Genomic DNA, 25,269 nt, shown 5'->3' on the forward strand with positions numbered 1-25,269 from the left:
CTGGTGAACTGTTAAGATGAATGTGGAGAGGATGTGTCCTCTTGTCCGAGAATCTCGAACTCGGGGATCACTGGGGTTGCTCATTTAAGATGGAGATGAGGTGAATCTTTCTCTCTCAGAGGGTCATCTCCCTTCCCGGAAAGACAGTGGAAGCAGAGTCTGAATATCTTTAAAGCAGAGTTCGATAGATTCTTGGTTAACAAAGGGGCGAAAGGTTATCTGGGGTAGGTGGGAATGTGGGGATGTGAACAAAGGAAATTACAGCACAGGAACAGGCCCTTCGGCCCTCCTAGCCTGCACCGACCATGCTGCCCCGACTGAACTAAAACCCCCTATCCTTCCGGGGACCATATCCCTCTATTCCCATCCTATTCATCGATTTGTCAAGATGCCCCTTAAAACTAACTATCGTATCTGCTTCCGCTACCTCCCCCGGCAGCGAGTTTCAGGCCCCTGCCACCCTCTGTGTAAAAAAAGCCTGCCTTGTACATCTCCTTTAAACCTTGCCCCTCGCACCTTAAACCTATGCCCCCAATAAAGTAATTGACTCTTCCACCCTGGGAAAAGGCTTCTGACTATCCACTCTGTCCATGCCCCTCATAACGTGGTTACAATCAGATCAGCCCATGATAGTTTTGAATGGCAGAGCAGGATTGAGGGGCCGAATGGCCGACTGCTGCTCCCGATTCGTACGCTCGCAGGTTCGATTTGATCACCGTTCAGATTGCCTCTTGTGGAACCGGCTTGCAGCCAAAATCTTCCAGCAATGATAGTCCCAGATTAAATCCCTGGCGGGAGGGGAAACGCAATGGGTCCTTTCATTACTAGCTGCTGTTCTGCCATGCAAAGTGTCTGATTAGATGAAGCAGGAGTGGATGCTTCACACGTCCCCCTCGCAATGTGCCACATTATCCAACAACACTGAACTCCAGCTACCAGTCAGCCAACACCACAGCGCAGTCAGGATTGTTTTTTTGGACCACAGCCTGTGTTGTCAAGGGTAGCCAGAAAAGAAATGTAAGATCTGGCTCGCTCTGTGTCTTGTGATGACAGCGAAATCTGAAACACTAACACACTTCCAGTGACAAACCAATCGAGTGTGTTAATGTGCAATAAAAATATCTTCATTTCCTAGGCAACGGGGAGTCAGTTCCCACCGCTGACTCATTAGGACGATTTGGACTGGATTGCATAGAATTAAATAGAATGTACAGCACAGAAAAAGGCCATTTGGCCCACAATAGTCTACGCTCCCGTTTATGGTCAAGATTTGGGTCACCTGTCATTTCTTTGTAACATCATAATAAAGTGCAGTAACAATGTGGACTTATATAGTGTTTTTAACATAGAAATCATAGAAATCCTACAGTACAGAAAGAGGCCATTCGGCCCATCAAGTCTGCACCAACCACAACCCCACCCAGGCCCTACCCCCATATCCCTACAGATTTACCCACTAATCCCTCTAACCTACGCATCTCAGGACACCAAGGGCAATTTTTTTTTTAGCATGGCCAATCAACCTAACCCGCACATCTTTGGACTGTGGGAGGAAACCGGAGCACCCGGAGGAAACCCACGCAGACACGGGGAGAATGTGCAAACTCCACACAGACAGTGACCCAGGTCCCTGGAGCTGTGAAGCAGCAGTGCTAACCACCGTGCTACCGTGCCGCCCTGGCTCTGTTGTTAACAGAGTTAAATGCGCTAAGGTTTTCCTTATGTGGCTAGGTTTCAAACATTTGAATTAATTTGATTTGATTTATTATTGTCACATGTATTAGTATACAGTGAAAAAAGTATTGTTTCTTGCACGCTATACAGACAAAGCATACCGTTCATAGAGAAGGAAAGGAGAGAGTGCAGAATGTAGTGTTACAGTCATAGCTAGGGTGCAGAGAAAGATTAACTAATGCGAGGTAGGTCCATTCAAAAGTCTGATGGCAGCAGGGAAGAAGCTGTTCTTGAGTCGGTCGTTACGTGACCTCAGACTTTTGTAACTTTTTCCCGATTGAAGAAGGGGGAAGAGAGAATGTCCGGGGTGCGTAGGGTCCTTAATTATGCTGGCTGCTTTGCCGAGGCAGCGGGAAGTGTAGACAGAGTCAATGGATGGGAGGCTGATTTGCGTGATGGACTGGGCTACATTCACGACCTCTGTAGTTTCTTGCTAATGCTTCTGCTTTGGGAGATTTTAGCACATTAAAGATGCTATATAAATGCAGGGCGTTGTTATCTACATGGGTCTTCTCCCATCTCTTTGTCTCATCCTAACAGAATACCCTTCTATTCCTTTCTCCCTCGTGTGTTATCCAGCTTCCCCTTAAATGGATCTACACTGTTTATCTCAGTTACTCCCTGTGGGAGCGAGTTCCATGTGCTCACCACTCTCTGGACAAAGAGGTTTCTCCAGAACTCCCAGTTGGATGATTCAGTTTACTCAAGCGATTGCCGTTAAACAGTGGGGTCTTGGACTGCAGTGACCATCTGATTTAGTGCAGCACTGAGCTCCCACAGTGCCTTGGTGGGTAACGAGAGTCTTACTGACCAGAATGATCTTGACCTCAGGGCTGTATTGAGCTCAGCAGAGATGCCAATTCAGTGCCCCCCAGTCCGCGAAGGGAGGGGGGGGGGAGAGGGTTTAAAAGCAAACAAAGATCTTTGCTGCAGATGAGAATCCAATGGCTCTCTGTGCATGTATGGCCAGGGGACGGCACAGTGGCACAGTGGGTTAGCACTGCTGCCTCACAGCGCCAGGGACCCGGGTTCTATTCCAGCCTTGGGTCATCGTCTGTGTGGAGTTTGCATGTTCTCCCCGTGTCTGCGTGGGTTTCTTCCAGGTGCTCCGGTTTCCTCCCACAGTCCAAAGATGAGTGAGTGAATCGACCATGCTAAATTGCCCCTTGGTGTCCCAAGATGTGTAATTTAGAGGGATTAGCCATGCGAAATATGTGGGGTTACGGGGATAGGGCGGGGGGAGAGTCTTTGTCAGAGAGTTGATGCAAACTCAATGGGCCGAATGGCCTCTTCTGTATGGTAGGGATTCTATGATGATTCAAGGTGAGGGCAGATTGGACTTGACTGTGATACTTACTTGGTCAAATAGTCCACTGATGCCCACTGGCCAGAATGGTAATGTTTGAAGCATGATACCTCACACTCAGAAAGGATGTATTTGGTGTCACAGATATTGGCCGGAATTCTCCCCAAAAATTCTAAGTGTCGAATTTGTGGTAAAACTGGAGTAATTCATGCTGTTTTTTTTCAGTGGCAGTTCAGAGAAGAATCTCTCACACTCTGTGCACTGCAGAGACTACTATCGTGTATAGCATTAAAATTCAGTGGGCAGGGCCTATACCCGCTGGAGAGGCTGGCAGCAGAGTGCTGAGTGGGAAACTGCGCATGCGCTGATCTGTCAGCGCCGAGATCCGCACTGCCAGCCTCCTGATCGCTGGCCAGCCCGATCACTGGTTAACCCCACGACCACCACCCCCCGCGCCGCAGTCCTGAAACCCCCAACAGGCTGCTCCTGCCCCCCAACCGCTACCCTCCCTCCTTCCCCCACCAATCCTGTCTGCAGAGTGACAGCGGGACCCCCACCTTCACCAATTGGCTACCAGGCTCACCCCATCAGGCCCCGCCTCCATCAGGCCCCGCCTCCATCAGGCCCCGCCCGATGCCTAGTGGGCAGTGCCAAGGTGTCCCCTGGGCATTGGCACTTTGTCCCTTGGGAGGTACCAGGGGCACAGCCTGGCACTGCCAGGGGACTAATGCCCAGGGGGAACCACCCCCACCCCCACCGCCATCCACCCCCTTCACTCCAGCAGGGTTGGGCCACTAGTTCTCCAAAAGTGGGGAGCTAGTGTAATTCCCACTGGAGCGAACCACTCTGGCGGGTGGGTGGGTGGGGGGGGGGTCAGTGGGGGGGTGCGAGGGTAAAGGGGGAGATGCTAGTAGGCCTGGAGATTTCAGTCCCGAGCCCGTTAAACTCATGATATCAACAATTAACCTTAGTGTCAAATGTCATTTGATGACATGCCTTTGAGGTGCCTCAAGGCATTTTGCTACATTAAAGGGACTATATAACTGCAAGTTGTTGTTCCATATAAGCAAGATACATTGAACAAAGAACAAATAACAATGAAAATTACAGCACAGGAACAGCCCTTCGGCCCTCCAAGCCTGCACCGACCGTGTTGCCCGTCTGAACTGCAACCTCTACCCTTCCGGGGACCATATCCCTCTATTCCCATCCTATTCATGTATTTGTCAAGATGCCCCTTAAAAATCACTAAAGAACAAAGAAAAAAAATTTGCCCGGTATTTTCCGATCTCGCACACCCTGCCACCGCTGCCAGCGAGAACGGAAAATTTGGCGCTCAGCCAAATCTCCATTCACTGCAGTGGGACTGGAGAATCCAGCCACGGGCGAGGTTGGAGGATTCCAGCCATTACCTGGAGAAGGTGCTGTTGGAAGGACAATATTATCCCTATTCCAATTAGAACTCTGATTAAAGGGATATGGGGATAGTGTGGGTAAAAGGCTTTGTGAAGGGTCCGATCAGCCATGGTCGTGTTGAATGGCAGAGCAGGGGCGATGGGCTGAATGGCCTGCTCCTGTTCCTGCGTTCTTGTGTTCCTACGCTGGAAGTTGATGGTCCGAAGAATGTTGGGGTGGGAGGGAAGGATAAAGGACACTTTGAAACACAGTCCATTATATTCTTGGCTACTCAAAAACTCAGCTGCATCTCGGCTGCCTGGAAGTTGCTAACCGCAGTCGCTCACAGAATTCCCCAAAAACCCTTTGACAAAATTCATCTCCCAGAGAGGAGAGGGGGGGGGGAGGGAACGCGCATGCAGGCTTTTGCAAACTTAACTCAAAATCCTACTTTCACAGCCAGACACAGAGTTTGATATTGTGCAAATCATAGAATCCCTACAGTACAGAAGGAGGCCGTTCGGCCCATCAAGTACCGACCACAATCCCACACAGATCCCTCCAAGCCTGCATCGACCATGCTGCCCCGACTGAACTAAACCCCCTACCCTTCTGGGGACCAGATCTCTCTATCCCCATCCTATTCATATATTTGTCAAGACGCCCCTTAAAAGTCACTAAAGAACAAAGAAGAAAAATTTGGATGGGATTCTCCAATCTTGCACGCCCCACTGCCAGCGAGAATGGAGAATTTGGCACTCAGCCAAATCTCCATTCACTGCAGCGGGGCTGGAGAATCCAGCCACGGGCGAGGTTGGAGAATTCCGCACGTCTTTCGGACTATGGGAGGGAACTGGAGGAAACCCACGCAGAGAACGTGCAAACTCCTCACAGACAGAGACCCGAGGTCGGAACTGAACCCGGGTCCCTGGCGCTGTGAGGCAGCAGTGCTAACCACCGTGCCGCACTCCAGCGAAAACTCCCTTCTCTTTGGCGAGATCAAAGACAATTGAGACTGCGTGTTGTCGATCAGAAGGGGCCGCACTGGTGCTAATGTTAGCCGTGGAGCCGGTAATTGAAATGGTTTCCATTATCTTTGCGGCCAGCAATTTGCCACGGTGCAGATTGGGACGGGAGTCGCAGGGTTACATTAATGTAATGAAAGGCAGGTTGAAATGAAGGCAGTTACAGCTGCTTCTCTCATTGAGGATTCAGCTCAAATATCCAAACACATATGGTCCCTGTCATTTACTTTTCCCTCAGAGGGCGGATGCTATAGTGTTGAGCGAAAAAAAAAAATCCTCCCCTTCGAATGATTGCCACTAAGTGATATGATGCCCATATGGTGTGTGATACTTCCACACACACAAAAAAAAAAGGTTTGCAGCATGGTTTCACACTCAGACTCTGCAACAGACATCAGCCACCACCGCCCCCCCCCCCACTCCCCCTCCCAACAACACCACTACTCATCTCCCCCCCCCTCCCCCCCCATCCCCTCCTCAGGAGAACAACTCCCACGATAAACATCACTCGGTCAAGGCGGCATTGAACAGCGAGAATAAAAGAGTCTCGCCCGCTTTAACGACACTAAAGGCACGCTACAAATATAAAGAATGAAAGCTGCAGGTGATGAAATGAGGCAGAAATTGGTGGAAATATCCGGCAGCCTTTTAAAGTGTTGGTGGGTTTCGGACCGGAAGTTTCATTTTCTGACAGATACATTATCGATTGTCACCATTTTTCTGTAGGGATTACGAAATAAGGTGGCGACGACGGCAGCATGAGTGGGCAATATGGCCGCCCCCAAGCCCCCTCCCCTATTCCATAAGACCATGGCCAATCTTCTTCCTCAGCTCCATTTTCCCACCCTGTCCCCTGATCGCTAGATTCCCTCAGAGGGTCCAAAAACCTATCGATCTCAGTCGTGAATGTACCCAACGTCTGAGCAGCCACTCTCTCGAGGAAGAGAATTCCAAAGATTCACAAACCCGAGTGACTAATTCTTTCTCCTCTCGGTCCAAAGATGGCTGACCCCTTATTCTGGGGTTTCCCCCAAGCTGCTAGAAACAGGATTTCCAAAAATAGGAATGTTAAGGTTGCGGGTTTACCAGCCCCGTTCGTGTCATTCGGAATGCACTTAGTCCCAAACTCCTTTCTAGTAGCATTGATTTATTGCCAATACCCACTCAGGTTCCAGATCTGAGGTGTAGAATCCCTACGGGGCAGAAGGAGGCCATTCGGCCCAATGAGTCTGCACCGACCACAATCCCACCCAGTCCTTATTCCCGTAGGCCGTCATATTTACCCTGCTAATCCCCCGATACTCGAATCAATTTAGCATGGCCAGTCAACCTACCCCGCACATAGAATAGAATCATAGAATCCCTACAGGGCAGGAGGAGGCCATTCGGCCCATCGAGTCTGCACTGATCACAATCCCCCCCCCCAGGTCCTATTCCCATAACCCCACACATTTACCCTGCTAATCCCTATGACACTAGGGGCAATTTAGCATGGCCAATGCACCTAACCAGCACGTCTTCCGGACTGTGGGAGGAAACCTGAGCACCCGGCGGAAACCCACGCAGACACGGGGAGAACGGGCAGACTCCGCACAGGCAGTGACCCAAGCCGGGAATTGAACCCGTGTCCCTGGCACTGTGAGGCAACAGTGCTAACCACTGTGCCACCGCGCTGCCCATGTGTTGCCAAGCGGCACGAGTACAGTGGCTGAGCTTTCGGAAAGGGGCTGCAGAGAATTTCATGGCCATGTCTATTAGCGCAGAGTCGGCAATTCTGGTTGGACGCGTATTCCTGGACGTTCCATTGCCTTCACCCACCTCCGGTGGATAAACAAGCTGACCAGAATTCTCCGGCCGTTCACACCCTGTTGCCGCCGCCAGCGAGGACGGAGAATTTGGCACTCAGCCAAATCTCCGTTCACTGCAGCGGGACTGGAAAATCCCGCCGGCGTGGACAGCCGGAAACCTCCGGCAGCTATCGTTACCCACTACCGGCACTTTCAACGCACCAGAAATGCTCAAAAGAAAATGATATTTAAGATGCACATTTGTAAGATTTTTCTCCTGGGTGTTGCCCACAGGAGTGTCCCAGGGAATTAACCTTCGATCCTTGGAGACTCCAGGCCAATCCTGAAGGATTGGAGACTCTAATCCCCCCCCCCCCCCCCCCCCCTGGAGTTCTTCCCCCCTCTTTCTGAAATGGAGTAAAGCAAAGTGGCGGCGCGAGCTTCTGATGACGGGGCGAGAGGTGAAGGCCTGTGCTGCACAGGAGGCTGAAAACAAGAATGGAGACTGGCAGGGAGAAGTAGCAGAACGTGCGGGTTTTTTCCTGTTTTCCCAGCCTCCTTTCCTATTGTATTTCAGACTGACTGCTGGGCTACTGATGGAGTGGCCAAATTTTTCCTGTCTGACCCTAGACAAAGGGGTAGCAAATGGTGGTGGAGTCCAATCCTACCCTCAGTTAGGCGGGACATGTCCTCTCAATTGTCACGTTCTAATGTCAATTTGATGGAGATCAGTGGATTCATGCCTCATTTCTTTTTAATTCATTCATGGGACATGGGTGTCGCTGACTGGCCAGTATTTATCGCTCATCTCTAGTTGCCCTTGATCCGAGTGGCTCGCTAGGCCATTTCAGAGGGCAGTTGGGCATGGAACAGGCCCTTCGGCCCAACTTGTCCGTGCCGCCCCTTTTTTTAACCACTAAGCTAGTCCCAACCTGGATAGAGTGGACGTGGAGAGGATGTTTCCACTAGTAGGAAAAACTAGAACCAGAGGGCACAACCTCAGGCTAAAGGGACGATCCTTCAAAACGGAGATGAGGAGGAATTTCTTCAGCCAGAGAGTGATGAATCTGTGGAACTCTTTGCCGCAGAAGGCTGTGGAGGCCGGGTCATTGAGTCTTTAAGACAGAGGTAGATAGGTTCTTGATTAATAAGGGGATCAGGGGTTATGGGGAAAAGGCAGGAGAATGGGGATGAGAAAAATATCAGCCATGATTGAATGGCGGAGTAGACTCGAAGGGCCGAGTGGCTGAATTCCGCTCCTATATCTTATGGTCTAATTGCCCCATTTTGCCCATATCCCTCTCTTCCCATCTTACCCATTTAACTGTCTAGATGCTTTTTAAAAAACAAAATGTCAACCACATTGCTGTGGCTCTGGAGTCATATGTAGGCCAGACCGGGTAAGGACAGCAGATTTTCTTCCCTGAAGGACATTAGTGAACTAGATGGGTTTTTCCAACAATTGACAGTAGTTTCACCCTCATCAGTATACTCTTAATTCCAAATATTTTTTATTGAATCCAAATTCCACCATCTGCCATGGTGGCATTCGAACCCGGGTCCCCAGCACATTAGCTGAGTTTCAGCATTAACAGTTTGGCTATAATACCACTAGGCCAGGGGGAGGGGAAGAGTGGTGGAATACCACACTGGCTGGTCCATCTAACTCATTGGACCATCATGACAGTTCAGGTCACTGCGTTGAACATGGCCACTTAGGCAGAGCTGTGCCATTAGTGCATCATTCGCACCCCCGAAGGGACTAATCAGATATTCTCCAGAGGGCCAATCTCCAACAGCTCCACTTATACAGTGGTGAGAGTCACTGCCATGTATTCATTTACTGAGATGAACATATTGGATACGTTAAAGATTCGAGACCATGAAGAGCCTGTTCCCCCAGTGACTTCATTAAAGAAGAACTCTGGCTGTTGCAGTCAAAAGATCTCATACAATTGCCATCGCACATCACCCCTTGCATTAAACCACTGATTAACAAAACGTCGTCCATTGAATGACCTTAATGTGAAATGTGAATAACAGCTCTGTTAAGGCAAAGTCATTATTAACTTATATGTTAATCCTGCATCCGTACGTCAGACATCACATCCCATTCTAACCGTTGCAACAGAATATTGCCAAAACAAAATGAAAAGAGAAAGAAAACCAATGACTAACCTGGAGCACAAAATCTACGGTTGAAATCATCATTTGACGAACTTCAGCAGTAGGACTTATCTGGATTTGACTATTTCAGACCCATAGCCTTAAAGAGGTAGTTTGGGGTTACCCGTTAACCATTAAACCCACTCAACAGCCAGCTAGAGTCATAGAGTCCTACAGTGCAGAAGGAAGCCATTCAGCCCATCGAGTCTGCACAGACAACAACCCCACCCAAGCCCCATCCCTGCAACCCCACCCTGCTAATCCACCCAGAGACCAAGGGGCAATTTAGCATGGCCAATCCACCCAACGTGCACATCTGTGGGGGGGGAACTAAATGATTAACCTCACAGGAGAAAAATCGTAGGGACATCAAAAAACAAACTGTGAGATTTTCTTCCGGTTTCGAGGACTTCATTTGTTATAAAAACATTGGAAATGGATTGGAAGAGTTTTTTTTGACAGTTATCAATGGTCTGAGTAAGCAATGAAGATTTTGCGGATTTCCAATTGGTGTGGGAGCGCGATGTGTCACCAGGATGGACTCGTGAGGTGTCAGCATGGGGGCAAGGCACTCGGAGGCAAGAGGTTCGGTTATAAAACCTCCCAGAATACACCGAAAGATGGCAGCCCTACTTCACTCAACCCCACCCACACCTGTGCATACACCATCCCACCGGGCAAGAAATAGAGAGAAAATAGTCATTTCATCAGTGTGGCCTGCAATGACTCCTCAGAGGCCGGTGTCCCTTCACCAGATTCCCTTTATTTACAAACTCCTAAGAGTGCTTCAGGTACACAGTCAGAATCCGGAGCGCCAGTAGACATGACAGTTATATATACAGGCGAGACTTCCTGATTGGACAGGCAATCATTACCTCAATCAGGGAGCTCGTACTCCAAGAGGCTAACCTCATGGGCCTTGTCGAGGTCAGTGCATGGCCAAAGGGTCAAATCCAGTTGGGTGATAATCATGGGGTTTTTAATGGTGCTTCATATTGAGTGACACCTGACAATGACCATCGAAACAAAAAAAATGCTGGAAATATTCAGCAGGTCAGGCAGCATCTGTGGAGAGAAAACTAAGGGTCATCGACCTGAAATGTTAACTCTATTTCTCTTTGTGGTCCCTTTAAGGGGGCAATCCCCTGAGGACCACGTGATCGGGTCGGACCCTATGGAGAGATGGCGCGGGAAGCCATGCCAATCTGGAACGGGGGCGTCCCAGGTCGGGAGGGACCTCAGTTGGAGCCAGGGAGAAGAGAATACTCAGTTGTGTCAGACCCCAGTTTGTACTTATATGAATATTGTTGGTAAGAAACCTGTAACAACTTTAATCGGGCAATCGATCAGTCCAATCAGTCCAAAGATGTGGGGGTTAGGTTGATTGGCCATGCTAAATTGACTCTAGTGCCAGGGAGATTAGTAGGTTAAATGTATGGGGTTATGGGAATAGGGCCTGGGTGGGATGTGGTGGGTGCAGACTTGATGGGCCGAATGGCCTCCTTCTGCACTGGAGGGATTCTATGAATTGAGGTGGGCCTGTTAGAATATGAACTCCCTGATTATGGGCCAAATTGACGGGCCAATCAGGGAGCCTCTTGCTTTGTATTTAACCAGGAGTGTCAGTTCCTCTGGGACTCTGAGTGTAGGCTGCTAACTGACAGCGCTCTGTCTGCTGCTGTCTGACTTGTAAATAAAGGGGTTTTGGTGAAGGGACTTGTGCTTCCGAGGACTTGTTACAAAACCCTTTATAATTTGAAGCCACAATGACTTGCCTTTGAAGTTATTACACTCTTCAAAAGATGCTGCCTGATCTGCTGAGTATTTCCAGCACTTTCTGTCCCTATTTCAGATTTCCAGCATCTGCAGTTTTTTGCTTTATATTAATGACAGCTGCCGTGTTAGATTCACATTTCCTCCCCTCCCCCATCCCCCCCACCAAACCACCAAAGATAATGGGCTCTCACAAGACAATGGACGGTAAACAGGAGGAGACTGCATTACCTTTAGAAATGGAATTACAAAGGGACGCAGTGGGAAGTTTGTTGCCTCTTGCAGCTTGGAATGAAACTCTTCAATGGTCACAGTTGAGTTCTGGAAGGGTAAGTAAACAAAAAAATAAAAATAAAACGTCAGCCGGGTGTTTGTAAGTGATGCCATACCCTCAGGCGAGGGGGGGGGGTGCGATGCTCCAGTATCACCCCCCCTCCCCCCCCCCCCCCCCCCCAACTCAAAGGGCAGCTTTACCCCCATCAAGAATTGGAGATCTGGTTGATCTCAATATTTGGGATTTTGAGCTAATAGGAGACATCGGCTAAATCAACATTCCGAACCCAAATCTACAACAAGCTCCCAAAACCAACCAAGTTCATGTCAATGTCTCTGTAGAGCGGTTTTTAGGATCTATTTATAATTCCACAAATGAAGAGTTGGGATGTGGTATTACCACAAAAAGGGGCCTTATCCAGTGACTGCAGTATGCCAATGCCTAATACCACTGACTTCACTGAAACCGCTTGCTTAGATTAAAGGCAGATTTACTAGCATGGAAGACCAATATCCATGTGTAAACCCTGAATCTAGGCAGCTACACAAATAATTATTTTAAATAACTTTCAACTGGTTAACAATTCGCAAAAAGTTACTTCTATAAAAAAAACCTTGCCTGCATTAACTCAGGGTAGACCAATTTTCCTGCTACTGTTTCCACATATTTTAGAGAATTCCTGCTTCATTACTTCCTGATTGGTTAAAAGTTCAATCAACCAAGGAGGGTATTAGCTATGAGAAGAGGTTGGATAAACTCGATTTGTTCCCACTGGAATGACGGAGGTTGAGGGGTGACCTGATAGAGGTTTACAAGACTATGGGGGGGCATGGACAGAGTGGATAGTCAGATGCTCTTTTCTAGGGTAGAAAAGTGAGTACTAGGGGACATAGGTTTAAGGTGCATGGGGAAAAGTTTAGGGGCAAATTTTTTTTACACAGAGGGTGGTGAATGTCTGGAATATGCTGCCCAGGGAGGTGTTGGCAGCAGGTATGATAGTGGCATTTAAGGGGCAACTAGATGAATACATGAAGAGGATGGGAATGAAAGGATATGGGCTCCATAAGTGCATACGGTTTTAGTTTAGGCAGGCATCATGATCGGCGCAGGATTGGAGGGCCAAAGGGCCTGTTCCTGTGCTGTACTGTTCTTTGTTCTTTGAGACTATGGGCGTTACCTTACTGGCCGTGCACTCCCCGCTACCGCCGCAAGCAAGGACAGAGAATTTGGTGCTCGCCAAATCTCCAGTCACTGCAGCAGGACGGGAGAATCTCACCAGAGTGAATGGCTAGAAAGATCCCCCCTCTATCTAAACCGGTTGGAACAATAGTCCCATTGTGTTCAAATCAACCAGCCTTGACGTAGTTGATCAAAAACACGGTGTAAAGAGAGACAATAAGGGGATAATCAATGTGAAGCCTTGCTTGGCAATACATTAGAATCTGTGACGTTATTGTAGCTACTACAATAGTCAATGTGTCTAGAAGCCAGTGAAACGCATGCAGGAGTAGCACTGACATACTGCCCCAACATAACCAGCAGCTGGATAAGTTATACTTTATGTAGCATCTTCGGATAATAACTGTCTCAAAAACACAGTACTGTAGGACAGAATTTGTTTGCATCACCCCAAAATGCATCCACTTCCCGACGACATGGTGGCACAGGGTGGCACAGTGGTTAGCGCTGCTGCCTCACAGCGCCAGGACCCAGGTTCAATTCTGGCCTCAGGTCTATGATGATTCCCATTTTAAGATCTAAACAGTATTCAGGCACCATACAAAAATGACACAATTTAAATGTTGTGTTCACCGAAATGTCAAAGCTCAAAATAGAGCATTTTCCACCACCTTTATGGCCAGAATCAGGACCTAGCGTTCCACACCTGCTCCAGCAAAGCCTGGAAACTCCCTCTAACAATCTGCCAAAGTCCCCATCTCAGAATGTCCCAGTGACATGGGCAGCACGGTGGCACAGTGGTTAGCACTACTGCCTCACAGCGCCCAGGGACCCGGGTTCGATTCCCGGCTTGGGTCACTGTCTGTGTGGAGTCTGCACGTTCTCCCCTTGTCTACATGGGTTTCCTCCAGGTGCTCCAGTTTCCTCCCACAGTCCGAAAGACGTGCTGGTTAGGTGCATTGGCCATGCTAAATCCTCCCTCCACCAACAACCCTTTTCCCTTACACCCTCCGTGCTAACTCACCCAGTATCCACCATGGGCAGACCTCAGGACCCATGCTGAGAGGGAACAAAAATAGTCGCTTGCTAATGCAGGACTTGAGCATTGGTGAAAAAAAAGGGATATGCTGTCAAAGCTTTTCATCGCCCACTCATCAGGCCATGGGGGGTGAACTAGGGGATGGGTGCCCCCAAACTGTCACTCAACTAAACAAAAGCTTGGGGGTAGCCATTAGCTGGTGCATTTTCCATGGCAACATCTCTACCATTCAGAGTCCAGTTGCCAACCAATCAGCACTGTACTATCATGCATTGTAAATTGTTGTTCCCTTTAGAATTGGTATTCTTGCGAATCTCTCCAGATGAGTACGAGACGAAAAGCTTTGAGAGTATGTCTCTTTTTTCAGCAACAATCAAACAAAATCAAGTTCTACGTGTCCATTGATGAATTCACTATTGGAAAAAAAATCTTCCATTGATAAAAACCCATTCACTACATTTAAATTCCTCCAACCACTTAATCCCTTATAACAACAAGTATTATAATTCAAAGTCCCACATCAAAAACTTCATAATTATATGGAGCTGTCGATACAATTGTGAACTGACAAGCACCCAAATGTGATGATAGGTTGTGAAATCAGTCATGTAGCGCAGTCCCTATAACGAAAGCCCTCAACCTAATGTCAACAGACAGAGGTAAAATGGGAAGCACTCATTTTTTAAGCTCCAGAATGTTTATTTTTAATTGAAGGTCCAGGGGGTTTAACTTGACAGTTCCACTAAGCTTTCACAGTTCCTTTGACAGATTGACAGTTCCAATGAGCTTATCCACTTTTATGAACATTCATGTCTAATTTTAACAATTCAAAAGGGCAAGTTGACCGAATGACAACTTACCTCCACCCAAGGCCAGCTGGCCTCTCCCTGGACCTATCCAAAAGAGTACCCAACCTCCCCAAACAACCCTGCTCACTTTAGATTTTAAACTGAACAGTCATGTTTTTGACATCCCACCGGGCGGCACGGTGGCACAGTGGTTAGCACTGCTGCCTCACAGCGCCAGGGACCCGGGTTCGATTCCCGGCTTGGGTCACTGTCTGTGTGGAATCTGCACGTTCTCCCCATGTCTGCGTGGGTTTCCTCCGGGTGCTCTGGTTTCCTCCCACAGTCCAAAGACGTGCTGGTTAAGGCGCATTGGCCGTGCTAAATTCGCCCTCGGTGTTACCCGAACAGGTGCCGGAGTGTGGCGACTGGGGGATTTTCATAGTAACTTCATTGCGGTAAGTAGGCTTACCCAATGTAAGCCTACTTGTGACACCAATAAATAAACTTGAAACAGAGAAAGCGTGCCAACTTATAAGAGAAGGTGAGTTAAGTGATTGAAGGAAAGGGGATGGAGAGAAATATCAAGTTCAAGCTGCTGCCTGGATGGAGAGAAAACTGAATTGAGCTTTTGTGTTTTAGTTGCTTCAATCCCACACCAAGCAGTTTCGGTTTAGAGAAAGAATTGTAAAAAACAGGGCAACGAATTCAGATTACATCCTCAGATTCCACTTTTCAAGTTAAAACCTGCACCCAACACAGGTGCATAGCTTTTGTCAAGCAGGGCTATTAAGAAGTTGCCAGAACCAAGGAACCCAAAGGTAGGGGAGTCTAAAACTAGAGGCCATAGGTTTAAGGTGAGAGGGGAGAGATACAAAAGGGTCCAGAGGGGCATTTATTTCACACAGAGAGTGGTGAGTGGAACGAGCTGCCAGAGGCAGTAGAGGCGGGTACAATTTTGTCTTTTAAAAAGCATTTAGACAGTTACATGGGTAAGATGGGTACAGAGGGCCAAATGCGGGCAATCGGGACTAGCTTTGTGATTTAAAAAAGGGCGGCATGGACAAGTTGGGCCGAAAGGCCTGTTTCCATGCTGTAAACCTCTATGACTCCAAGATCAATAAATGGAATTACGCACTCAGCTCAGTTCTGCCTGAAGTGCCTGGCACAAAAGTGGCCAACTCTTATATTCCTGTTGCCCCTCTTCTCTTCACAACTCACCCCGCCCTTCCCGCGTTCCCCGAACCCGGCCTTACTCACCACCAGCGCCAGGACGAGGCTGCGCACTCGCTCCCCAATCTCCGGCGAGATGTCGTTGCCAAACTGCTGCAGGGTGGTCAGGAACCGTTTGAGCTTGCTGAGCTGGCGGGCACCGCAGGTAGCAGGCAGCTGCTGGCTGGCCAGCGAGGATGAAGGGCCATTGCTGAATCGTTGTGGTGGGGATGGCACACCGTTCAGGGCAGGCGGAGAGTGGTCGACGCCATTAGGCACTGCAGCAGGGGAGAGAAGGAAAAGCACAAACTTGTTAAGAGAGAGAGAAATAGAGTTAACTTTTCAAGATGATTGTGGCTCTTCTTCAGATTTGAAGCTGGGGTAAATTCTGCTCGATATGTTTCTCTATCTACGGTTCTTAAGAACTGTACTTACAAGAAAAGTGGCACAGTGGTTAGCAATGCTGCCTCACAGCGCCAGGGACTCGGGTTCGATTCCAGGCTCAGGTTTCTGTCTGAGTGGAGTTTGCACATTCTCCCCGTGTCTGCGTGGGTTTCCTCCGGGTGCTCCAATTTCCTCCCACACTCCAAAGATGTGCGGGTTAGGTTGATTGGCCATGCTAAATTGACCCTAGTGTCAGGGGGTTTAGCAGGGTAAATGTGTGGGGTTACGGGAATAGGGCCTGGGTGGGATTGTGATCAGTACAGACTTAATGGGCTGAAGGGCCTCCTTCTGTACTGTCGGGATTCTATGATTCGTGAAGAAGCAAGTCATTTCCATTTGGACGTGTAGAATCATAGAATCCCTACAGTGCAGAAGGAGGCCATTCGGCCCATCAAAGAACAAAGAACAAAGAACAATACAGCACAGGAACAGGCCCTTCGGCCCTCCAAGCCCGCGCCGCTCCCCGGTCCAGGATTGAATTCTGAATCCAGGATCCCCGCCCAATTTTCCAGCCTATCTACATCCTAATATCCTATCCACCGAGCTGTCCCTCACAGCTACGATGCTTTGTTCATCACAACCTATTAACTCACCCCCACCCCCCCATTCCAGACCATGTGATCTCCAGGGAGAGGCGAAAACCCAGAGTGAAAACCCCAGGGCCAATATGGGGAAAACAAAATCTGGGAAATTCCTCTCCGACCCCCTGAGGCGATCGAAACGAGTCCAGGAGATCACACTGGCCCTGATCAGAAAATGCTTCCCAACCCTATTCATTTCCACTTCTGCTTTACGAACACCATCTGAATTCCCTGCCCCCGAGACAGGTTCCCAACTATCCGCAGTCTCGCTCTGTACTGGCACCAGCAAGATGATCATAGAATGAAGCCTTGAAACGAGAAACAAAGAACAATTAGCCCGCGCCACTCCCTGGTCCAAACTAGACCACTCTTTTGTATCCCTCCATTCCCACTCCGTTCATATAGCTGTCTAGATAAGTCTTAAACGTTCCCAGTGTGTCCGCCTCCACCACCTTGCCCGGCAACACATTCCAGGCCCCCACTACCCTCTGTGTAAAATATGTCCTTCTGATATCTGTGTTAAACCTCCCCCCCTTCACCTTGAACCTATGACCCCTCGTGAACGTCACCACCGACCCGGGGAAAAGCTTCCCACCGTTCACCCTATCTATGCCTTTCATAATTTTATACACCTCTATTAAGTCTCCCCTCATCCTCCGTCTTTCCAAGGAGAACAACCCCAGTTTCCCCAATCTCTCCTCATAACCAACCCCCTCCATACCAGGCAACAACCTGGTAAACCTCCTCTGTACTCTCTCCAGAGCCTCCACGTCCTTCTGGTAGTGTGGCGACCAGAACTGGACGCAGTATTCCAAATGCGGCCGAACCAACGTTCTATACATCTGCAACATCAGACCCCAACTTTTATACTCTATGCCCCGTCCTATAAAGGCAAGCATGCCATATGCCTTCTTCACCACCTTCTCCACCTGTGACGTCACCTTCAAAGATCTGTGGACTTGCACATCGAGCCTGCACCGACCACAATCCCACCCAGGCCCTATCCCCAAAACCCTGACACTAAGGGGCAATTTAGCATGGCCAATCCACCTAATCTGCACATCTTTGGAGTGTGGGAGGAAACCAGAGCTCCCGGAGGAAACCCACGCAGACACGGGGAGAATGTACAAATTCCACACAGATAGTGACCGAAGCCAGGAATTGAACCTGGGTCCCTGTGAGGCAGCATTGCTAACCACTGTGCCGCCCATGTAACTTAACCCATTACGAGAACAGCAAAATGCTTCAGCGCTTTGGGGATCCTGTCCTGTCTCAAGTTGCTGGAAGGAAGCACTTGTGTGTATTTGGCACATTTCACCATCTCAGAAGACTAATTTTTACGGGATGCGGGAGTCGCTGGCTGGGCCAGCATTTATTGCCCGCGCCTAACTGCCCTCCATTTCAGAGAGTCAACCGCATTTGCTGTGGCTCTGGAGTCACATGTTGGCCAGACCGGGTAAGGACGGCAGATTTCCTTCCCTAAAGGACATTAGTGAACCAGATGGGTTTTTCCGACAATCGACAATGGCTCCATGGTCATTGTTAGACTTTTAATTCCAGATTTTTATTGAATTCACCATCTGCCATGTTGGGATTCAATCCCGGGTCCCCATATCAATACCCTGGGTCTCTGGATTACTAGCTCAGTGACAATGCCACTACACCACCGTCTCCCTAGCAGGGAATGAATGCAGCACTAAAGGAGGCCATTCAGCTTGCCCTACCCAGGCTAGCTCTTCAATGGAGCAATTCACCTAGTGTTACTCCTCCCACCTTCAGCGAGATTTCATCCTGAGAGAAAGACAGAGCGAGTGAGTATATTTGGGAATTTGGTGCCCTGGGGAAGTGCTTTCCGCTTTCTAGTTTTTCCACCTTTTTAGAAAGTGGTCTTGCCCTGCTGCAGGAGAGGCCGCTAGTTATTCAGTGAGTATTTCAGCTGCTGTAAGGCAGCAATGGGAACAAACAAGCGATTGGGCAGCAAGTGCTCAGTGCGAGGGGCAGTGTGTGAAAAACTAGCAATTGGAATAACGGAAAGTTAGGGCCAATAGAGTAGCTCAAGTAATCCAAAATAGAATAGAGTTACCGCTACAGAATTAAGGGGGAGGCGATGGCCTAGTGGTGTTATTGCTAGACTATTAATCCAGAAACTCAGCTAATGTTCTGGGAACCTGGGTTCGAATCCCACCACGGCGGATGGTGAAATTTGAATTCAATAAAATATATCTGGAATTAAGAATCTACTGATCACCACAAAAGCATTGTCAATTGTTGGAAAAACCCATCTGGTTCACTAATGTTCTTTCAGGAAGGAAATCTGCCGTCCTTACCCGGTTTCATAGAATCATAGAATCCCTACAGTACAGAAAGAGGCCATTTGGCCCATCGAGTCTGCACCGACCACAATCCCACCCAGGCCCTACCTCCATATTCCTACATATTTACCCGCTAATCCTTCTAACCTACGCATTTCAGGACACTAAGGGCAATTTTAGCAAGGCCAATCAACCTAACCCGCACATCTTTGGACTGTGGGAGGAAACTGGAGCACCCGGAGGAACCCCACGCAGACACGAGGAGAATGTGCAAACTCCACACAGACAGTGACCCGAGCCGGGAATCGAACCCAGGTCCCTGGAGCTGTGAAGCAGCAGTACTAACCACTGTGCTACCGTGCCGCCCCGGTTTGGCCTACATGTGACTCCACAGCCACAGCAATGTGGCTGACTTTCAACTGTCCTCGGGCAACTAAGGGTGGGCAATAAATGCTGGCCAGCCAACGACACCCATGTCCCACGAATGAATAATGAAAACATGACAGGGCAGCTCAGCCGAGTGGGATGCGTGTCCTGTAATATGTGTGAATTCATGGATTCTACCCGTGTCCTAGCTGATCATATGTGCAGGAAGTGCTGTCAACTGCAGAAAGTTGAGCTCCGGGTGTCAGAGCTCGAGTAGCAGCGGGAGCCAGTGTGGCACCTCTGTGAGGTGGAGAGCTACGTGAACAGCACATTCAGAGAAGTGGTCACACCGCAGCATAAGGGCCTGGAGGCAGAGAGGGGTTGGGCGACCACCAGGCAGCCCAAGAGAACAAGACAGCTAGTGTGGGAGTGCCCCCAGGGGCCCAGTCAGAAATCAGTTTTCCGTTTCGGAAACTGGTGAGGGAGCTGGTTGCTCAGAGGAGAGCAGTCAGAGCCAGGCTTGTGGCACCATGAGTGGACTGACTGTACAGGAGGGGAGGAAGAAGCAGAAAAGAACAATAGTGATAGGGGAGTCATTAGTTAGAGGAACAAACAGGTGTTTCTGTGGCTGTAGATGTGATATTGCCTCCTTGGTGCCAAGCTCAAGGAAGTCACAGAGCAGGACATTCCCCCTGGGGCAGAGTGAACGTCCAGAGGCTGTGGTCCATATTGGTACCAAAGACTTAAGTAGGAAGAGGGATGGGGTCCTCCAATCACAATTTAGGGAGCTAGGCAGAAAATTAGCAAGGAAGACCTCAAAGGTAGTAATCTCTGGATTACTCCCAGTAGCACGTTAAAGTGAGTGTAAAAACAGGAGGATGAGGCAGATTAATGCATAGCTGAACAGATGGTGCAGGAGGGAAGGGCTTTAGATCCCTAGGACACTGGGACATGCGCTGGAGGAGATGACACCTCTACAAACTGGAAGGGTAGCACCTGAACAGAGCTGGGAATGACTCCTTGTGGGGTATTTTACTAGTGTGGGCTGATTGTGTTTTAAAATAACTCGGCAGGGGTGTGGGAACCAAGAGGAAAACCAGGAAAGGAATACCAGGATGCACAAAATTCTGGGAGGGACAGGAAGCAGTAGTATAGAGAACAGCAGTTACGAAGTAAAGTCAGAATAAGGGAGAAATTAGAGAAGTGGAGAGGGATGATGAGAATGGACTGGCAGCCAACACAAAGGGGAATCCCAAAGTCTTCTAGAGGCATATGAAGAGTAAAAGGGTGGTCAAAGGAGGAGTGGGACTGATTAGGGACCTAACAGGGGATTTACACATGGAGACTGGGGGTATGGCTGAGGTATTAAATGAATACTTTGCATCTGTCTTGACCCAAGGAGGCAGATGCCACCCAGGACATGGTGACAGATGAGGAAATTCTGTCCCTATAAGGGTTCGAAATTGATAAGAGGAAGTGTGGAATAGACGGTCAGTACTGAAAGTTGACACGACATTGGGACTGGATGAGATACATCCCAGGATATTGAAAGAATGGAAATTGCAGGGGTGCTGGCCATAATTCTCCAGGGTTCACTAAACTCAGGGGAGGTGCCAGAGGACTAGAGAATTGTTAATGCCCTTGTTCAAAATAGGTTGTAAGGTTAGCTTCTGGGAACAATTATTCAGGATCAAATTAGTAGTCACACGGGAAAGTGTGGGTTGATTAGGAAGAGCCAGCATGGATTTCTAAAGGGCAATCATGCTTAACTAACTTGCTGGAGCTACAGAAGCATAAAAAAAGGCCATTCTGCCCCTCGAGCCTGTGCCTCCATTTAATGAGATCATGGCTGATGTGTGACCTAACTTTAAGTTTAAGTTTATTTATTAGTGTCTGAAGTAGGCTTACATTAACACTGCAATGAAGTTACTGTGAAAATCTCTGAGTCACCACACTCCGGCGCCTGTTCGGGTACATTGAGGAGGAATTTAGTACGGCCAGTGGACTAAGCTTTAATGTCTCATAAATCCTTCGGTTAACAAAAGTCTGCCAATCACAGATTTACATTTAATAATTGATCCAGCATCATTGGGTGTTCACAGTTCCACATGGGGGCCAGTGTCACATTGGTTAGCACTGCTGCCTCACAGCTCCAGGGACCTGGGTTCGATTCCTGGCTTGGGTCACTGTCTGTGTGGAGTTTGCACGTTCTTCCCGTGTCTGCGCGGGTTTCCTCCGGGTGCTCCGGTTTCCTCCCACAGGTTAGGTTGATTGGCCATGCTAAATTGCCCCTTAGTGTCCCGGGATGCATAGGTAGAGGGATTAGCAGGGTAAATATGTGGGGTTACCGGGATAGGGCCTGGGTGAGATTGTTGTTGGTGCAGACTCGATGGGCCGAATGGCCTCCTTCTGCACTGTAGGGATTCTAACGCATTAATCAGCGAAGTTGAAAAAAAAGAAATTAAGCCGAAAAGAAAACTCCATATAAATCATTTGTGACTACTCAAAGGTTATGGGGAGAAAGCAGGATTAGGCTATTGTGTTGGATGATCAGCCATGATGGTGATGAGTGGCGGAGCAGGCTCGAAGGGCCAAATGGCCTCCTCCTGCTCCTATCTTCTATGTTTCTATGTTAACCAGGAAAACATATACCCGCGAGTGAATGAAGGGGCATTTTGCCAAGCTGGGTTTTAAATGTCATCTTTTATGAAGACAATTCAACATGGGAACTACAAATTGGCCACAAGTTCTGAAGGTTCTCTTTCTGCTCTTCCCTGCTCACTGCCCTATCGAGTTGAACCTGTTCTGTCTGAGCAAGTGTTTGAACGAAGCACGTGGATTAACCATGTAGACAGGTACCGGAGAAGCTTTCAGGTTTACGTTACCAAGACACCGGCCACAACAAATGACACCTACGTGATGAAGGGGTAAAGGAGGTCGGCCGTGGGCCCCCTTGGTTCCCTGAGGGTGGCGGGGGCATGGTCGGCGGGGTGGCTCTGGATTGCGCCTTCACGTCCACTGGTGATCCGGGCATTGTGGGACGCTTCTTTTCTCCGTTGACTGTTGAAAAAACATAACAAAAGATGATTTTTTTTCCTTAGAATGCCACTTCAGACCTCAACATTTGAAATGTGCGGAACACGGAGACACCCGAGATCAGTTTGACCCATCTAGTTGTACTTTCCCCCGTCTGGATCCAATTTCATTTCACCTGAAGGTGCAGTGGAGAACATGCTCCTGTCTACATCAACGGGGGTGAAGTGGAAATGGTCAAGAGCTTAATGTTCCTAGGTGCCCAGATCACCAACAATCTGTCCTGGTCCCCGCATGCCGATACTATAGTTAAGAAAGCCCATCAACGCCTCTACTTTTTCAGGAGACTAAGGAAATTCAGCATGTCCGCTACGACTCTCACCAACTCTTACAGATGCACCATAGGAAGCATTCTTTCTGGTTGTACCTTCCCTTCAAACGTAAGACTTTTCCCATTTGAAAATATTGGTATAAAGAGCTTATCTCATCGTTAATGCACACCAGCTGCTGCCAGCCAAAATGAGAACCTGAGCACAAAACCCAGGCTTATGCTCTAGTGAAGCGCCGGGGGAGCAGTCCACTGCCATCTTTTGGGTGAGATTGTAAACTGAGGGCCCCATCTGCCTTAGAGTCATAGAATCCCTACGGTGCAGAAGGAGGCCATTTGGCCCATTGAGTCTGCATCGACCACCATCCCACCCAAGCCCTATCCCCATAACTCTGCATATTTACCCTGCTAATCCCCTGGTACTAGGGTCAATTTAGCATGGCCAATCAACCTAACCTGCACATCTTTGGAGTGTGGGAGGAAACCGGAGCACCCGGAGGAAACCCATGTGGACACGGGGAACATGTGCAAACTCCACACAGACAGTGGACCGCGGCCGAAATTGAACCTGGGTTCCTGGAGTTATGAGGCAGCAGTGTGCCAACTCTTCGCAGATTTGGATGTAAAAGATCCAGGCACGCAGCTGATGGGCCAAATGGCCTATTTTGGTGCTGGCAAAATTTGGTGACGTGCCGTGGTATGCTTTGATGCTATTATGAAAAATTCTCAAGGGGATATTCCCTGGTATCCAGCCAATATATATCTGTCAAGCAACAATCACAAAAGCAGATTATCTGGTCGTTGTCACATTGCTGTTTGTGGGAGTTATCTGAATGCAATTTGATTTCCACGGTCCCCACTCTACAACTGCAACTCAATAAACGCTTCGTTGATTGCAAAGCACTCTGGGACTTCCTGAAGTTGTGAAAGGCACTATATAAATGCAAATCTGTTTTAACAGTGGACGGGATGCAACAATCCGGCAAAGCTTTTAAGTAACATTGGCTGGAAATCTCCCATCCTGCCCGCCACTGGAATTTTAGCAGGCGGGTTGCGGAGAATGTGAAATGCCTTTGACCAGCGCGGCCGGAGAACTCTGCCCTAAATCACAAGGTTTATTCTTGCAAATGCCATCAATGACCCTTGCATGATGTAGGGGGTAAAGGTGGTCGTTCTGGGTTCACCTCGGATCCCTGACGGCGATGGGGACAGGGACTCAATTCCTTACTGGATCAACTTGGAAGGACCTTGCTCTGTTTTATTGGGTTCCTGGGACTGGAAAGAGGTAAGTTTCAAAACACCACTTAAAACAAGACTCCAATTTTACTCTTGTCTAGGACAGCAACAAGAACTTGCATTAATATAGCAGCTTTAACATGGTAAAACATTCTGCTTTCCAGCAGCATTAGGAAACAAAAGTTGACTCCGCGTTGCATAGAGAGAGATAAAGCCATCTGACCAAAAGCTTTAATCATAGAAATCATAGAAACCCTACAGTACAGAAAGAGGCCATTCGGCCCATCGAGTCTGCACCGACCACAATCCCACCCAGGCCCTACCCCCATATCTACCCACTAATCCCTCCAACCTACGCATCTCAGGACACTAAGGGCAATCTGTAGCATGGCCAATCAACCTAACCCGCACATCTTTGGACTGTGGGAGGAAACCGGAGCACCCGGAGGAAACCCACGCAGACACAAGGAGAATGTGCAAACTCCACACAGACAGTGACCCGAGCCGGGAATCGAACCCAGGTCCCTGAAGCTGTGAAGCAGCAGTGCTAACCACTGTGCTACCGTGCCGCCCACGGAATGCTGTGAAGGAGGAAAACGAGGTGGAGCAGCAGAGAGGTTGAGGGGGAGAATTTCAGAGCCCAGGCCACCAAATATAGAATCATAGAATCCCTACAGTGCAGAAGGAGGCCATTCGGCCCATCGAGTCTGCACCGACCACAATCCCACCCAGGCCCTATCCCTACAACCCCATGCATTTATCCTAGCTAGTCTCCCTGACACTAAGGGGCAATTTAGCATGGCCAATCCACCTAATCCACACATCTTTTGGACTGTGGGAGGAAACGGGAGCACCCGGAGGAAACCCAGGCAGACATGGGGAGAATGTGCAAACAGTGACCCGAGGCTGGAATCGAACCCGGGTCCCTGGCGCTGTGAGGCAGCAGTGCTGACCCACTGTGTCGCACAATTGAAATTGTGGGTGTCTGTTAGAGGCAGAATTGGAGGAGCACAGAGATATCACGAGGGCTGGAAGACGGGAGGAGATTACCGGGATAGTGAGAGGCGTGGGAATTGAAAGCGAGGATGGGAATTTTAGAACTGGGGCGCTGCTGGACAGGACGGAAGGTCAGCGAGCACTGGGGAGATGGGTGAGCAGGACCTAGCGTGAGATAGGCTATGGCAGCCGGGTTTAAGGGGGGAGTGGGGTTGGCCAATAGGCCATTGGAATGGTCAAGTCAAGAGGTGACAATGGCATTGTAGAGGATTCAGCAGCAGAAGGAACTGGAGGAACA

At 48.9% G+C, this 25,269-nt stretch overlaps 1 protein-coding gene across 5 annotated transcripts in view; it reads right to left on the reverse strand.

Moving 5' to 3' along the window:
* LOC144508631 (protein CBFA2T1-like) overlaps window positions 1-25,269 on the reverse strand; it is a 144,986-nt gene that overhangs the window by 18,264 nt on the left and 101,453 nt on the right. For all 5 annotated transcript variants that reach the window (XM_078236840.1, XM_078236842.1, XM_078236841.1 and 2 more), the window contains exons 2-4: window positions 22,295-22,438; window positions 15,724-15,953; window positions 11,418-11,507 (exon numbers count right to left, since the gene is read on the reverse strand). In XM_078236840.1, coding sequence (XP_078092966.1) covers window positions 11,418-11,507; window positions 15,724-15,953; window positions 22,295-22,438 — 464 coding nt within the window. The remainder of the gene's footprint in view (window positions 1-11,417; window positions 11,508-15,723; window positions 15,954-22,294; window positions 22,439-25,269) is intronic.

This window comes from Mustelus asterias, chromosome 20 (genome assembly GCF_964213995.1).
Source record: "Mustelus asterias chromosome 20, sMusAst1.hap1.1, whole genome shotgun sequence".
Taxonomy (NCBI): domain Eukaryota; kingdom Metazoa; phylum Chordata; class Chondrichthyes; order Carcharhiniformes; family Triakidae; genus Mustelus; species Mustelus asterias.